Consider the following 18,012-nt stretch of genomic DNA (forward strand, 5'->3'; position numbering starts at 1 on the left):
GTCTGACTTCTCTAGAAGGTTCTTGTTGGAAATCTTCCACGGCCATTTCTTCCCACAAGATTCTTATGCGTGTTGAAGGCCAGTTTGTTCCATAGCCCTCTAGATTTGGGAGTGGGAGGGTGCTGGCGCTGAGGCCGAGGCCAGGCTGCTGCTGGCACAGGCTTGCAGGGCTCCCGCTCAGCACCTCTGCCAGGCGGATTTGCTGAACTCCACATGGCTTCCAGCGGGCCTCGGAAAAGCTGGGGTGATCATGGCCCCACAGAGATGTTTGCGCATCGTGAAGACACTCTGAAGGAGACGGTCATGGAGGAGACTCCCAGGGCCTAGGTAGAGGCTTCTGCGACAGTGTCTTCTTCAGCTCCCTGGCGTATACATGTTGAGCCCAGCTGTAGTGGCCTTGGTAGGCAGTCTCTGGCAGCTGCTGGCTCCCTTGGGCACAAGCCCTTTGCCTCACTAGTTGGATCTGAATCTTGGGGTTTCGCTGATGTTCGAGGGAGACTGTGATAAGCCACTCAGAGAGGAAGTGAAGGAATACAGAATGCAGATATCAGCTCTTCCTGGGTGGCCTTCAGGTGGTCTTCCTGGTTGAGGACTTGGAACTCAGCATTCACATCTGTAAAATGGTTGCAACCGGGCCACCAATTCTGCCATGCATTGAGGACTGTGTGAAGGGCCTGCTCAGGGACTTTGGGGAACCATGCTGAACTCGGGCCCTCTGGTTGTCAGAGCTGTGGCCCTCCTGGTCTGTTGACGGTGGCAGTAACTGCTTTCTCCATAAAGGCAAAGATAGAGGCTGTCCCACCTCTGGGTTTTTCAGAGTCATCTAGTGAGTAAGTGTTTTGACTTCCGCTCAGAGGTAAGGAGGGAACAGAGCCTCTTGGCCCATCCCCTTGCCCCTGTCTGAACGGAGAGACCACAGAGAATGAATAGACAGAACATGGTCGTAAGCCTGGTCCTAGTTATTGCTGTGGGGACACCGGGGCCCCAGCTTTGCCATGCTATCTCAGAAGCCCACTGTGAAACATGGGCTATGTTCTCGTCACCGGGCCTCACGCCGTCTGGGTCCTGGGGGATCACTAGGGTCTCACTGGTCTCCCTTGCTCACTCAGTCAACTCTAAGCCCATGCTGGTTTTTCCTGAGGGATATGCCGTTGAGTTTTGTCACTTTCCTGGCAATGCCCCTGAAATGCGAGATGCAGGAGGTGCTGGCCAGGTCAAGGCCCACGATTCTGAAAATATGTTTGTGTGTAGGGGTTGCCCCGACCTCCCCCATGAGGACGAACATTCTCTTCTCATCCAGGAGTAAGCTTTGAGGATTGGAAGCAGGGGTGCAGCTGTCAGGGAAGGTGTTATCTGCATGGTGGAATTGAGCTGCTCTTAGCCGAACCGTCTTTGTAGCCAGACTGTGAGCAGCAGCGAGGTGCTGGGAGCTGAGGGCTCTGTTCCCATCTGCGAGCTTGCGAAGCTGGCACCAAGAGTTGAGCAACTTTATCAAACGTCCTCCGCAACATGGCAGAAGGGGACTTCTGAAGCCAGGGAAGACTCTTCCCCAGCCGTGTAGCCTCGCTCTCGACCTCTGCCACCGGCTCCTGTGATCCTATGATAGCCAAAGTTACCAGAATCCCTGGTCCTGTCAGATCTGTGAAGCTCGGAACCTTCTAGAAAGAACCAGAACAAACGTCTTTCCAGGATGGAAGCTCATTGCATTGACTGTCTTGCATGACGGTTAATGACCTGCCCATCACTCTTGACTCCTCCTACTCCCATCATCCTGTTTCCCATTTCAACCTGGAACTTGGGGCGACTCTTGTTCTGCTGTCTGCCAGGTTTGGGCCTGACCAGTGTTCGTGAGGGAAGGGCAGAGATGGGTACCCTCTGCTGACTCTAGGGCCCTGAGGTGGAAAGGCCTCAAGTGTGCCTTGAAGGAGGGCCATGGAGGAGACTGAGGCTTCGGAATATGGGGAATGGCTGGCTGCAGACTCTGGGCCAGGAGCCAAATGCACTTTTAAGCTGTTGAATGTTTCAAGGGGCAACAAACCAAACAGACTGTAAACTCAGCTTTCACTGTGCACCCCAGTTGCTGGCGGTTACCCCCTCCCGACCACACCTCAGCGTTTGAAGAAGGCCAAGTGTTTACCTAATCCTGGCTTCCCTGTTTCCAGGAGCCCCGCTTTTCCACTGACGTGTTTTTTCCTGGAATCTGTCTGAGACAGGAACGGGCTGTGCTGAGGAGGCGCTTTCCTCGCCGGCCAGCCCACGGAGCTCTGGGGCCGGCCTTCTCAGACAAGAACGGTCTGAGAGTCATCCATCTTCTGTGTGAGTGGGGAGATGCTACCAGTGCGGCCCCAGATCAGGGCCCAGCTTCAGCTCCGAGTCTAAAGCCTCTCCCGCTTTTCCTCCTCCCACCATCCACCAAGGGCCTTCCCAGTGAACTTCAGTGGTCCCAGGCATTCAGCTCAGGCCTATTGCTGAGTGGGGTGCCAAACCAATGAACAAGGACTGGTGTCACTGGGGAATGGAGTGACATGAGAAATCATCACAGAGAGCTGGTCCCAGCCTGTGGGAGTCTGCCAGTGACGGCGGACAAGCTACAGAGGCCCAGAGAGCAGCTGCCCCTGTCCAGCTATCGACATTGTCATCTCTGTTGATTTGAATGGCACACACGTCTCAAAAGGCACCACAGTGAGGCACGAGGTGCTCTCCCCACTCTGAGCACAGCCAAGGAAGGCTGGTTCTGACTCTGGTTGCAGAGAACTGTGACATCCCTATCCAGAAGCCCCTCTGATACCATCTCTGTGCCCTAGGCTGCATCCATTATGATTTTCAGTCCAGATGGGACAGTCTGGGCCAGCTGTTCCTGTGATCTGGCTGGAGTCCCTGTTGCTACCCAGTGTAGTTGTGGCTGTGGCCATGCTGGCCATGCTGCGTGAGACTTCATGCTGACCGCACTGAGACCTACGTTCACATAGCCCTCTTGTGCTACTCTAGGCCCCCTGCACCCCGACCTATAGATGGGAATATGGAAGCTTCTAGAGCTAAATGGTAGGACCTGGGTTCAGTTACAAGAAAGGAAGCCTCAAACCCAGGCTCTCAGCTGTCCATCCCAGTCAGGTGTGCAGGTCACACTTCCTCCTAAGGCTTTCCCCAAACCCGGTGGTCTCACCTGAAGACCCTCAGCTGGACTCCATTCACATAAGGCCCGTTTTCAGTCAGGTCATACTCCGGAGTTGAAGGGTCAGAGCTACAACATAGCTTTGGGGCATCCATTTAGCTCATATCTCTAAAGCATCCTGGAAAAGGCCTCTGCTGGTCCACCAGAGCACGCACACCTCAGTACAAAGCACTGGGCACACCTGAGTGGCTTTCAGATCCACCGCTATCAGGTTTAGGAAGAGTTTGGTGTTGGGCTCAGGTGCTGGCACCAGCCAGTGCATGGCTGGCTGATGGCCACACAGTGTTAGTCATCGAGTAAATTGTTGACTGGCAAGCAACCAGATGGGAGGTCTCTGCTTCTGGAGACCCAGTAAGGCGCGGTACTGAGGCCCTGAGCAGCAGAGTAAGAGATTCAACCCATCATAGGACTTGCCTGACCCACGAAGGTGTCAGGTTTATTCCATGGAAACTGTGAGCAGCGGCCATCTCCCAGGAGACAGGGTCGACCTTATGTTGGAAGTCAGGCCTTGTCCAGTGACATCATGCTGGGCTGGCATGCAGCGGACATTCTGATCTTGTCCCCTGAGAGCATTGTGGCTAAGGAGATCTAGGAAGTTAAACCTCATTTCACCGAGGCACACAGTCACTGAGGGTGGGGACCAGGGCAGACAGGGACACGTGTAAGGGTAGCAGAGCCGCTGGAGGGGCACATGGCTGAGGAACTTGTGAGAGCCTAGAAACTTCTATCAGGTTCTGGCTATGACAAACAATGCTGCTATGAACATAGTTGAGCACATGTTCTTGTGGTATGATTGAGCAGCCTTTGGATATATACCCAAAAGTGGTATTGCTGTGTCTTGAGGAAAGTTGTTTCCTAATTTTCTGAGAAATCACCATACTGATATCCAGAAGGGTTGTACCAGCTTGCACTCCCACCAGCAATGCAGAAATGTTCCCTTTTCCCAACAACCTCTCGAGCATAAGTTGTCATCAGTGTTTTATACCTTGGCCATTCTTACAGGTGTAAGATGAAATCTCCCAGTTGTTTTGATTTGCATTTCTCTGATGACTAAGGATGTTGAACATTTCCTTTAGTGTCTTTCAGCTATTTTAGATTCCTCTGTTGAGAGTTCTCGGTTTAGGTCTGTACTCCATTTTTTAAATTGGATTATGTGTTCTTTTGGTGTCCAATTTCTTGAGTTCTTTGTATATTTTGGAGATCAGACCTCTGTCCAATGTGATGCTAGGGAAGATCTTTTCCCATTCTGTAGGCTGTCATTTTGTCTTGTTGACTGTTATCTTTTGCTTTACAGAAGCTTTTCAGTCTCAGGAGGTCCCATTTATTGTTTCTCTCAGTGTGTGTGCTACTGGGGTTATATTTAGGAAGTGGTTCCCTGTGCCAATGTGTTCAAGTGTACTTCCCACTTTCTCTTCTATGAGGTTCAGTGTGACAGCATTGTTTGTCACAGCCAGAACCTGGAAACAACCTAAATGCCCCTCAACCAAAGAATGGATAAGGAAATGTGGTACAACTACACAATGGAGTACTACACAGCAGAAAAAATAATGACATCTTGAAATTTGCATGTAAATGGATGGATCTAGAAAACATCATATTGAATGAGGTAACCTAGACCCAGAAAGACAAATATCTTATGTGTTCACTCATAAGTGGCTTTTATACATAAAGCAAAGAAAACTAGCCTACAATTCACAATCCCAGAGAACCTAGACAACAATGAGGACCCTAACAGAGACATACATACATTTATTCTGCATGGGAAGTAGAAAAAGGCAAGATCTCCTGAGTAAATTGGCAATATGGAGACCATGGGAGAGGGTTGAAGGGGAGGGGAGAGGTTGGGAGAGAAACAGAGAAAAATGTAGTGCTCAACAAAATCAATAAAACAAAAGGAGAAACTGCTATCAAGCTGTGGATGGTGAGAGTGGCTGAGCTCTGACTTGGGGGCTCCAGATGGGGCTTAGCCAAGTCCTGTCCTTCAGTTCCCATGGCGGACTGCATGGGTGTTGGGAGCTGGTGTCAGGAACACCGATGGACGACACCTTTGAAGCTCCTCAGTGCCAGAGTTTTTGGGCAACAGGAAGCCCACAAGCTATGCCAATTTGATTGGCTGTAATCCACCAAGTGTTCCTAATTGGGTTGATGGACACGTGGTAATCGCAAAGTTCTTTTATTCTACTCTTAATTGTGAATATTAACTCTTCTACATTTGTTCTGGTTAGGATGTTTGTTTTGTCAACTTGATGCAAGCCAGGGTCAGCTGGGAAGAGAGATCCTCAAATGAAAATAGGCTCTTCTATCGGATTAACCTGTGGGCAACCCTATGGGGCATTTTCTTGAATAATGATTGATGTGAAATGGCCCAGCCCATTGTGGGTGTTGTCCAATACAGGTGGCCCTGCACTGATTAAGAAAGCAGGCTGAGCAAGCCATGAGGAGCAAGCTGGTTAAGCAGTATTCCTCTGTGGGCTCTGCTTCAGTTCCTGCCTCTGGGTTCCTGCCTTGAGTTCCTAGCCTGACTTCCCTTGGGGATGGACTGTGATTGGGACATATAGGCCAAAAATAAAAAAATAAAAAAACAACAAAACAAACAAACAAACAAACAAACAAATCCTTTTCTCCCTAAATTGCTTTTGGTCAGAACGTTTTATCACAGCGATAGGAAGCAAACTAAGACAACATTGCCCCCTACACACACACACACACACACACTCTCTCTCTCTCCAGATGGTTAGGAGGCTGTCGGGTTCATGCGGGTATCCTATGGGTTTGGCCATACTCATAGTCCTGGCTCAAGTCAGTATGTAGCCTTCTTCACATAACCTCACCCACATCACCGGGTTCAACACCTCCCATGCTGATGGAGCAGGAGACCATGGCCAAACGCTGAGCTCCATTGTGCCTTCCTGGACCACTCAGGAAGAATCCACATGGCACAGTTGTGCAAACTGTCCCCAGGAAGCCTAAGGGCTGTTTTTCCTCCCTGGAGACTAATAGTTATGACACAGAGTTATTTACCCGTGTTCGTAGACTTCCTAGAGAGTGGGATACACTGAAAGCATGGGAGGAGGAGGAATCAAAGCCGTGTGCTCTCCTGCAGGCTTTTATGCTGAAGAGGCATTCGGATGATGGTGAGCCTTCACCAGGGGTTGACAACCATAGGGAATGGCTATGGTCATGACTGGAAGAGTAGTGGGGGTGTGACTGTGCTGGTGGTGATGGTAGTCTTAGTGGTGGTAGTGGTTATTGTGGTGATGATCTTGGTGATTATGGTAGTGGTGATGGTGATCTAGATGGTGGTAATGGTGGTGCTAGTAGTAATAATAGTGGTGATGATGTTGGCGGTAATAATAATGGTAGTGATGATGGTCATCTTGGTGATGATGGTCTTGGTGATGACAATGATGATAATGAAGGCGCTAGTGGTAATGGTGGTGGTGATGTTGAAGGTGTTGGTGGTAATGATGGTGATGGTATTGGTGGTGGTGATGGTGGTCTTGGTGATGGTAGTAATGGTGATGACAATTATGGTGAAGGTATTGGTGGTAATGGTAGTGGCAATGGTGAAGGTGTTGGTGGTACTGATAGTGGTGATTGTGATGCTAGTGGTGATGGTGGTCTTGGTGCTGTTAATGAAAGTGGTGGTGGTGGTGGTAATGGGTGGTGGTGATAATGGTGGCTTAGGTGGTGGTGGTAGTAGTGTTGGTGGTAGTAGTGGTGATGATGTTCTTGGTGGTGTTACCAATGGAGGTGGTGATAGTAATAGTGGTAATCATGGTCTTGGTGGTGGTTGTGGTGGTGGTGGTGAGGATGGTGATCATCCTTCTCTTTCTAAGATACTTCCTGCATGATTCCTTTATGCCCTATACCTTTCACATGGGTCTAGGAAAAGAAGCAAGAAGACATTTTTGGTTCTGTGAACACAGCTCAGTCCATCTCCACAGGCTACTGGAAACCACAGAGCAGTGTGTTCAAGTCCCCTTCCCTGACTTAGACATTTTTTGTTTCCACCCTGTGTAGCCAATAGGCAATAATACCAAAGAAAAAATTTTTAAATGTGACTTGTGTGGGCTCCAGAAGACCCAAACGGGTGATCTGTCAATAGGGAACCTCTGAGTACAAGATGGGGTGACAGAAAGGGCCCCTCAGCACTCGGCGCTCTGCTCCGGGCCTGTGAAAGAATCCCTGGATGGCTGACAGGGTGTGTCCCATACCTACGGGTACCTGGCATGCGCCCATGTGGCTGGCTCTGTGGTCCTTACTGCCGCTGGAAACATGGTTGTCCTCTGCTCCAGTTGTGGAAGTTGGGCTGAGGCCTCCCCTGGCCGCTGCCAAGGCCAGTCCTCTTTCCATCCTCACAGATGGGGAAGCGTGGCCCGATGTGGTTTGGGAAAGTGCCTAAGATCATTGAGCGTGACTCAGATGGGAAACCAGGGGAGCTTGGCAGTGTGGCCCTTCCACCTGTGACAACAAGCAAGGAGCTCCGGGAACTTGTCCAGGCCACAGGTACCTAGGTGTGTTTTGAATGGGTGACAGAGAGATCTACCCTCACCAGCTCTGGGGCATGGTTCTGGGAATGGTTCATGGCCAGGGAGTGTGGCAGTGGGGACTCAGGACTTGCTGCGAGTATACTTGTGTGCTGCCTTTCTTGCAGCCTGCAACAAGAAGGGCTTGTTTTCCCAACTTATTTGCACCTGTCTATTTGCGGGCTCGAGGTCGTCCGCATAAAATTTGGGATGTAATCTGTAAATTATCAGTGGTCTGTGGGGATCCCTTCAGAGCCCCCTTTGGATGGGGTGAGGGCCCGGTATGGCAGCCGTGGCGCGGGGGCTGCCTCAGGGAGAAGGAAGAATGAAAAGGGAGGGGGACAGAGAGAGGCCTCTGTTATGAGAGGGTAGATTGCAAAGCTCTCCACTGTATGTGAGTGCGCTCGCTGCATAGCCCCCAGGGTTGCAGACTCTTCCACAAAAGCTTTGCAATTTCCTTGGCCCAACGCAGCCTGGCTAAAATTTCATTATCGGCAGAAACACAACCGACTCGCTCAGCAAAATGCTTCAGGCTCCGTGAGCGCCAAGGACAGCGTGATCTCTACAGTGTCCAAATGCGGATGGGACTGCCCTCTGCAGAAAAATGGACTGTTCACTTGATGCTGCCAACATGGGGGCAGGGTCAGCACAGCACACTGGAACAGCATAATGACCGACAGGCACGGGGGTAGAAGCTTCTAGAGACTCCGTAGGGGCTCAGAAAGTAAGCCTGTGAACGGAAGGGGAAGGGACAGGCAAAGGTTGGTATATGAGGGTGAAGGTGGTATTCAAATACTGGCACCTTTTCTCCTCACGTGGTTTAGGGTCACCATAGGCAGGCCGTGTGGGACTGCTAGTTCTGGGTGTGGCATTTGAAATTAAGTAATGGTAGGGCTTGGCCTTTGGGGTTAGAAGGATGGGCTGGGCTGCTACCCACCATGTGTAAGCCTGCATGGGTGACTGAGCAGTTTAAGGATGTCCTATGTGTGATGTGCACAGCTTGACACAGGCCTTAGGCTCCAGGGAGCTGGGAGAGGTGTGGGCAGCCTCCTTGCTAGGTGGTCTGTGACAGTGGTCTCATCTCTCTGTGTTCACACATCTGTGTCATGGGAAGGGAAAGATGGAAGAAGTGTGGGAAGTGTGGGAATAGGGTAGGGTCAGGCCTGGGGAAGGATCACTTTTGCTGAGATACGGAAGGGGCCAGCGAGGGTTGGTGGACAACACTAGACCTTATCTGAGGCAGGCTCAGTCAAGATTCTGTGTTCTGGAGCAGCTCATGTCATCATGTGGGTGACAGGGGTAGGGGGAGGAAATGAGGAGTCTCAGTGCAGCTCTTGAGGACCCATAAGCTGCAGTTGAGGGAGGAAACAGTGTCCTGGGTACTCAGGTCCACACTCCCGTGCTCTTTGAGGGTCAGCCACTTAGCACATACTAGGACCCTCCCATGACATCGCATGTACATGCACACAGACAAAGCAGTGCCCACACGCGTATATACTACAGCTAACATACAGTCTCCACACCCACGAATGTGCACAAGATCTATGCTCGTATCTACAAACACACCAGACCACCTCAGCTCTTGCTATGAGGCCCGCAGGCCTGTAAGTGCAGGGGATGTGTGGCCTTGTGGTAGAGTTGGGAAAACAGACTCCAGAGAAAATCTCCAGAACGCAGAAAACAGCAGATAAACTCCTGTCCCTGAGACTCCCCTGTGGTGGGCAAGAGGGCCGGGCTAGAGTATTCCATGGCACCACCCCACTGGCGTGTGATCTCTCCCTCTCTGGGCAAAGTCATGCTCATGCAGAAAGGGGGCAGGGTATGTGGTTTGTATCAGGATGGAAGTAGGAGCAGATGCAAGCCTGAAGGAGCTGGGGGTTATGTCTGCCATCCTTGCTGTCTCTGGGCTGTGTGTATGGGGATGCTTAGCAATAAGACTTGGCATTAAGGGAGCCTCAGTGAGATCCTGGATAGCCAGTGTCCCCATGCCGGAGCAGAGAGCCTGGTGCCCAATCCCCAGATTCAGCTGGTTGTTTATGAGAACCTGCAGCCAAGGCCCACCTCTGGAAGGGCAGCTGGTCCTGACATCTTGCAGCACCCCAGGGCCCCCAGAGTGTTGTTTATGAGCAAATGCAATCTCCTGCCTTCACTGAGAAGCCAGGAGTGTCTTTCTGAACTTCAGATCTGAGACCTTTCTGTGTGGTGGCAAGCTATGGGTGAGTGAGGTTATGAGCCCAGTCTAGGTTCTGGCTTCCTGCCTTTACCCCTGCTGGCTACTGCTGGGCCCTGAAAAGGCCTTGGGGGCCCCCAGCCTGCATGTTTAAAGTCTGCATTTCTCCCATGTTTTAAAGAGGTCCTTGTGAGGTTTAGGGCTGTTGCATGGAGCCTGGGTCTCTCCCATGAATCATTGATAAAATGTTCTCAATATGAAACTCTGGCCATTGTTTTTTTTTAGATTTATTTATTTTATTTGATATGAGTGTTTTGCCTGCATGTACATTTGTGCCCATGGAGGCCAGAAGAAGGTGTTGGATACCCTGGAACTGGAGTTATGGTGGTTGCTGGGAAATGAACCCAGGTCCTCTGGGAAAGCAACGAGTTCTTTTAATGGCTGAGCTCTTTTTCCAGCCCCAGGCTTTAACAAATAGTTCAACCACCTGGGGCTTCCAGGCTTCTGCCTAGGCCACAGGCAATGACTTCCAGAAAGCTTGCTGAGGTTGCATCCAGTGTGACAGGGCAGTCGTGAGAGGCTGAGTCTCCCACAAGGCCCTCCGAGCTTCCTGCAGAGCTGGCTGGTCCACAGAGGAGTGAGGCCATTGGGGACATCCTAGAAGGTTTCAAAATGGGTTACCACAGCGCAGCTATACCTTGCTGGGGCTCCCTGCAGTGGGTTCCTGAGCCCAACCTTCTAAATATTCCACAGAGAAACCCAGAGAGACCAGATGTGTCAGGTCCACCCCAGAAGCATTCTTGAGCTTCCAGGAGGATGGAGGAGAGCGCTCTTGCCCTCTGGGATGCCTTCCAAGTTGCAGAGGCAGGACCTGTCCTCTTCTCCTCTACCTCCCGACTTCACCAACCTTAGCCTCTCTGGACCCACCACCATCAGAGACTTCTAGAGGACCTTGATTTCTTTTCAGAACACAGGGCATTCTTAGGTTCAAGACTGCTGTCTGCCTGCATCCATCGTGACTTATCTGTCTGTCTGTCTGTCTGTCTGTCTACTATCTATCTGAGACAGGTTCTCATTTATCCCAGGCTGGCCTGTGATCTGCTACATAGCCAAGGATACCCTTGAATTTCTAATCCTCTTGGTATCTGTTACTGCTCTAGTGCTGAGACGTAAACACAGTGCTACCGTGCCTCAGTTATGTAGTGCTGGGGATTGAACCCAGGGTTCTGTTTTTCAAGACAAGGTTTCTCTGTAGCTTAGGAAGCTGTCCTGGAACTAGCTATTGTAGACTAAGTTGACCTCGAACTCATAAAGATCTGCCTGCCTCTGCCTCCCGAGTGCTGGGATTAAAGGCTTGTGCCACCACCACTGCCTGGCAAACCCCTGGCTTTATCCATGCCAGACTAGTACTCTATGAACCAGTCATCATTGTATTTCCACCGGGCTGGCAATGGTTCTAGGGACTTGGGAGTGCCTTAGCCTAGTTCCTGAATTCCTCATGACACCATCACCCCCAGTGTCCTCTTAGATCTGATTGCCATCTGATCGCTACCCAAAGAAGTTGGCTGAGAGGTTGGACTCCAGGCACTAGCTCCAGTCTGAGGCCATGTGGTAGCTGCAAGTCGCAGGCAGCCCAGGATGGAGGTAGGGTCTTCTCAGAACCCGGGGTGGGTTTTCAGTTTTTGTCCTGATCCAGCTTCTCTTTCTCCTGGTTCTCACAAGGTCTAGGAGGGGCCTGTGATGCTCTCATCCTGTCCTCTCAGCCCCAACCTGTGCTGCACACAGCTGGGGGAGCAGAAACAGGTGCCAAGTGGAGCCCCTGTCCTACCAACTTATCCTCCTGCCCTGCAGAGAGCTTCTTGTCCCTTGGTAGTCTTGCTGGGCATTGGGCATTTGAGGCCCTTCTCCCTTCTCCTCACATGCAATGAGGAAAGGAAGATGGGCCAGAGGCACTCTGTACCAGTACCAGGTATGGAGTTAAACCAGCTCCCAGTAGGACTCGGAGACGGACACAGTTGGGAAGGTAGGCATTCCTCGCCCAGCCTGGGTCGATTGCATGTCCACATTGAGACTGAAAACCTGACTGGGCTGAAGCCAGCTTCGGATAGGCACACAGGGACATGGGACTTTGCATCAGTTCCTAGAGCCCTTTATCCAGCCTGGGAACCAGTTGTCATGTAGTGTGTAGGTGGTGGTGTACCCACATTCAGTGACAGTGAGCCACCTTACTCTGTCCTGCTCTCTTGACCACTAAGCGGATTGCAGAGATATGTTAGACGCATCCCTGCCCGAAGAGCGTGGTGCTCCTGGAAAGGCAGACAGAGCCTGTAAGAGACAGCAGTCTCATAGTGTGTTAGCTGCTAGGTCCCAAAGACTCTTAAGTGTTCACTTCCCCTCAAAGGCATCTCTTCCTCCCGCCAAGTGTGTTTGGAGATCATTTATTTACATGCCAAGCTCTCAAATGAAAGAAAATATTTTTATTTGAATTGGATGAAATTTGAGCTGGATAGAGGTCATGTTGCTAAATGAAAATGTCTGTTTTTCCCACACCGTCCTGCCATGAGGCTCTCATCTGTGGGCGTTGAAAACCCAGGCCTTCAACATCCTAGGAGAGACAAGTGGGGAGGGAGGGAGCCAGGGCTGTGGGCACCTCTGCTGGCCTCAGAGAAGGTGGGGAGGGGTGATGGGAATGAGAGGGAAGTAACTAGCCTGGGTGCCAGTAGGGGAAATACTGTGTAAAATACAGAGAGGGGATCATTGGGACCCTGCTGTGCACCCCCCCCCCATTTACTGCAGCAGAGGCTGCAGAGCATCAAGCAGTAGTAGTAATAGTAGTAGTAGCAGCAGCAGCAGCAGCAGCAGCAGCAGCAGCAGCAGCAGCAGCAGCAGCAGCAGCAGCAGCAGCAGCAGCAAGGAGTTTTGTGCATCTATTCTCTGACTCCCAAATCCCCTTATGGGCTAGAGCCCAGGGCTGGTCTAAAGGAGGAAGAAGTTCTTGTCCTTGCCTTTGCCCCTTCACCTCTAGGGGTCAAGGGTGAGGTTGGCCCTCTTACCCCCAGTTGCCTCTTGTACAGCTGTCCTGCCTCATCTTATGGAAGGAACCTGGGCTCCAGGGCGTAGCAGTACTGTGGAGTGGTGGGCACAGCTCTTTGCACGTCCGAAGAAGGCAGTAGCTGTCCGCTTGCTGCGGGGAAGAATGTTTTTCTGTCTACAGCCTGGATAGGAGTTTGCCTGCCGAGGTGGGGACAGGTGGGGCGGGTCAGCTGGTAGTCATGGGCTATAGCTCAATGCCTTAGTATGAATCGTCAACTTGACACAACCTGGGATCATCTGAGAAGGGAGTCTCAAGAGACTCAGATCAGACTGGCCTATGGGCACATGTGTGGTGCGTATTCTTGACTGTTAGTTGATATAATAGAGTCTGGCCTGGGTTGGATTGCACTATTCTATATGTATGTTGTCCTGGGCTGTATAAGAAAGCTAGCCAAGCCAGGTGGTAGTGGTGCATTCCTTTAATTCCAGCACTCAGGAGGCCGGGGTAGGCAGAGGCAGATCTCTGAGGTCAAGGCCAGCCTGGTCTACAGCACAAATTCCAGGACAGCTCAGGCTACATAGAGAAACTGTCAAAAAACAAAAACAAGCAAACAGCAGCAACATCACACCAGCAGGGCATGCGCCTGTCTGAGTGAGACAGTGAGCACCCTCCTCCTTGGTTTCTGCTGTACTCCTAGCTGTGGATGAGTTCTCTGTTTAGAGGCAATGCTTCATGGAATAGCAAATAGGTCTGGTTTTAGGTTTCTATCCTGAACTTAATCCTGGGCTGTGACCTGGAAGTGTAAGCCAAATAAATCTGTTCCTCTCTAATCTGCTTTTCTCAGAGTGCTTTATCAGAAATGGAAAGGAAGCCAGACTTCTGAGATCAGGGCCAGTGACCTCTCCTGAATACAACTCCTCACTTGTCCAGTGGGGAGTGACAGTCATGTGAGTGAATGGTCACTGTGCCCTAGGGCACTAGGCAGAACTTAGGAGGAAATATCTGCCCCTCCTTTTCCATAGAGATCAGGGTTTGGGCTCCATCTGTCTACTGTAATGGTACCCAGAGGAAAGGACCTTGTAGTTCGCCCTGGAGGCTACCCTACCCAGCCACCCAGACTCAAGCCTGTTTAAGGTACTAGGAATCCCTTGCTCATTACTTGGGGTTTTCAAACCCCAGTGGGACCAGGTATGTGGAACTCAGACTCCAGGGTTCAGAGAGGCTGGCCTTTGACGTATTCCGAGACTGGTGTTTGGTTCTGTCAGTGAGTACTCCCACTTCATCCCAGTTTGGTCGGCTTCCCCTCAGAACCTGGAGATGGTGACGGATCCTGTCCTAGATCAGAAGACACCCACACCCTCCTTCTCAGGAAGGAGGATCCTAGGAAGCCATCCATGGGCCTACACTCAGTGACTTCTGGTGACACACTCATGCAGTCCTGCATGGTCATGTAGATAGGAGTACCACATCTAGACCCGCCCCTGCAACCTCCAGGTTCAGCCTAGGGTCCAGTTCAGAGAAAGGTTTATACTTCACCTAATGAAAAGCAGGGATGCAGGGCCTCCTGGATTGGGCAAGAAGGCCACATTTTCCCAGGGCACAGCAGAGCTATGGGTGCAGGACCAGAGATAATCCCAAGATTCTGGCCAGAAATAGGACACCAATAGAAGCTCAATGACCACATGGTTTGGGAGGATGTGATATTATCAGAAAGCACAAGGCCAGTCAGTGATGATATAATGTGGGCACCACCGTGTGGCTGTTCTGTGTCACAAATGCATTTGCAGTGTGAGACATGGTGGCCAGAACTTAGGAGGTACTGGTGGCTGTTGAACGAGCAGGTTAATGGATGGACGCATGACTAGGTACGTGAGTGAATGAATAGGTAAACAGATGACATGGGTGGGTGGATAGACAGATGATATGCAAGAATGATAGATGGATCGATGGCATTAATAAATGGATGGGAGAAAGGATGGATGGCCATAGGAATGATGTGCATCAATGGATGGAGGGCCTTTATGGCTGCCTGGATGATTGGAGGGGCAGATGAATCGCATGCATGCATGGGTGGATGGGCAACATATATGGATGGATGGGTGAGTAAGGCGATCACTGAGAAAGAGCTGGCATGCCATCTTCTGTAATCACAGAAATGCGTCTGCTATTTCCTTCCCTTCTTGAGTGCTTGCTGGTTACTGTTGAGTCTCTCTGAGCCCCTCCTTCTGGGCCTGTGGCTTTGCTCCTGAATCCTGTGGTCTGATCCTGGCCCGTATGTCCAAAGTGTCTGATGGCTGTCTCTTCTCACTGCTACCTCATGTTTGTTTTTGAATTCCCTGTCCTGAGTCCTCTGCTGGCCCCCACCCCCTTGACATTCTCTATCTTGCTGTCCTTTTGGAGGACTCAGCACTGCAGGTCCGCTAGGGGTGCAGAGCCCAGCTGGAAAGGCAAAGATACCATTGAGAATGCACACCAGGCAGGTAGCATTTCTGCCTGGGCTGGAGAGAAAACCCAAAAGAAACCCAAGAGACTGTGCTGGTTTCCAGATTGCATCTAGGCCTTGTCTCTGCAGACCACTTCTGGAAAATTCCACAGAATATATTGCAGACTTTATTCCAGTATAGTGTAATGCATTCAGCTATAGTGACTGGTGATAGCATCGTGTGACAGGATGGGCTCCAGGCACAGAGAACTTGACCTGGCACAGCCCTAGGTCACCTCTGTTTATTATACCATCTCCAGTGTGGCCTTCAAAATGCTAGAATGCTCTGATACTGTCTCTCCAGCTCTGAGTCCAGTAGGAGGAAGTCACTGGAACCTTGTGAGCCACCTTCACAGGCCTCGCCTCACCTGCTATTGGACACTGAGCCTTACTTTCTTGGGCTACTGAATGGGGGCTGATAGACCGTGATGGCCACAATGGAAGGCTGTGAGCAGTTTCCTTACCTGTGCTCCCACATCTGGGGTTGTTGACAGTACTGCTCTGAGAGTATATGGATATGCGTTGGCCCAAGTGAGTCAGTCCCTCTTTATCTTTAGGGGTATACTGATTTGGGGAAATTTGTTCAAGTGTTTGTTCTAGGTTCCAGGGTTGGAACTGCTAGGTCGTATAGTAATTCTGTGTTTAACTCAATGAAAAAGCAAGCTTTACATTGTAAAGAGATACCCCTCAGTGCTGGAGACTGCTGGAGACAGGGATATGTCCTCCAGAATCTAGGGCAGATGCATTTATGCTTTGTAAGTACATTAACTGTGAGCACCAACTCGGCAAATGTGTAACGGGTATTTGGTAGATGGATGGATGGATGGATGATTTGTGGGATGGATGGATGGATGGACATTTGAGTGGAAGAATGGAAAAGTAGATGGGTGGGTGGATTAGTGGGTGGATGGATGAATGGATGGATGGATGGATGGATGGATGGATGGGTGGATGGACGGATAGATGGGTGGATGGATGGATGGATGGATGGATGGATGGATGGATAGATGGATAGATAGATGGATGGATGGATGGATAGATGGATGGATGGATGGATGGGTGGATGGGTGGATGGATGGATGGATGGATGGATGAATGGATAGATGGGTAGATGGATGGATGGATGAATGGATAGATGGGTGGATGGAAAGGTGGATAAATGGATGTGTGGATGGGTGAATGGGAGAATGGATGCGGATAGTTAGTGGAAGGGTAGATGAGTAGATAGGTTGGTGGATAAGTGGATGTATGATGAGTGGATGGGTAGGTAGATAGATGTATAGGTAGATAGATGGGTGAATAGGAGGTAAATGGATGGGTGAGCTGGATGGATGGATGAATGGATGGATAAAAGGGAAATGAATGGATGATTGGGTAGGTGAATAAATGGGTGTTTAGATAATGGATGGAAGGAAAGGTAGATAAGTGCATAGGTGCCCGGGTAAATAGAAGGTTGGGTTGGTGAACAGATGGATGGGGAGATGAATGGGTTAATCCTTAGGTCAGCCAACCTAGCTTAAGTAGCTCTGCAGAGCAGCATCTGCTGGGAGGAAGTGTGTCCCTGAGGGCATCTCCTCTCAAGGTCTTTCCAGGCTGGGTCCCCTGGGTCCTTCAGGTCCCTATGAGTACCTGTGATGCTGGCTCATGAGCTTTTGTCCTTTTGCAGGGTGACATCCAACAGCTGCTCTTTGTCTCTGACCACCGAGCTGCCTATGATTACTGTGAGCACTACAGCCCTGACTGTGACACCGCGGTCCCTGACACACCTCAGTCACAGGACCCTAACCCGGATGAATATGTGAGTCATCTCTGGCCGGATTCACGGTGGGTGGGAGCCCAGGCAGGCCAGGATGGTACAGAGTTGCAGGGTTACAAAGGACTGTGGAAGCTGCAGGACCATAGGGGAAGCAGTGTGTAATGTCTGATCCACTTTACCATAGAGTAGTTACACCGACCCCACCATGATGGAGTCTCTCAGGGGAGTGCCGTTAGTGGCTATGGCCTTTAATCTTCCACACACGCCCATGAATGGATGCAGATAGGTGGTGCCCTTTACCCTCAAGCTGTGGCCTCAGTTTTTCTTAGAGCGCAGCCCATTCCCTCATGGACACCTGAACCACGCTCAGCCCTGTGTATTGTGGTCAGTTCCCTGACTCCCAGAGTAGCTGCGACTTTGAAGGACAGCCATATGTGTCCCCTTTGTCCTTCTCCCCATTTTTCGCTCTAGTTGATGGGTCCCTTTGCTCACCCCCAGGCCCTGTGTTATTCATTTTACTTGGAGTTCTTTCTAGTCTTTCCCCTGCCTCTGGCCAGGCCTGTCTTCTGCTCCTCTGAGCTCTTTGCCTCTCCAGCTGTATTTCTCCCTGTATCTCTCCTCTTTCACTGCTGCTCAGATGAGGTGGGGGTGTTCACGGGGCAGTAGGGCTCCCTGGCCTAGAGCGCACCCCTACAGATCCTGGGTTGCTGGATGGATGTCCAAAGTCAGCCTCCACCAGGTCCCTGATTTGTATTTGAGGACAAAAATGCCTGCTTCTGACTATTAGTCCCATGAATTGGGGTTGAAGGTCATGTTTGGTGCCTAATGGCTGTGACTAATGGTACTCACACTTTGCCTGGCTCTGATTC

The 18,012-nt window shown here is 50.8% G+C and overlaps 1 protein-coding gene across 3 annotated transcripts in view; it reads left to right on the top strand.

Moving 5' to 3' along the window:
- Col5a1 (collagen type V alpha 1 chain) overlaps positions 1–18,012 on the top strand; it is a 155,746-nt gene that overhangs the window by 49,679 nt on the left and 88,055 nt on the right. For all 3 annotated transcript variants that reach the window (XM_057755689.1, XM_057755690.1, XM_057755691.1), the window contains exon 5: positions 17,054–17,185. In XM_057755689.1, the coding sequence (XP_057611672.1) occupies positions 17,054–17,185 (132 nt within the window). The remainder of the gene's footprint in view (positions 1–17,053; positions 17,186–18,012) is intronic.

This window comes from Chionomys nivalis, chromosome 22 (genome assembly GCF_950005125.1).
Source record: "Chionomys nivalis chromosome 22, mChiNiv1.1, whole genome shotgun sequence".
Taxonomy (NCBI): Eukaryota; Metazoa; Chordata; class Mammalia; order Rodentia; family Cricetidae; genus Chionomys; species Chionomys nivalis.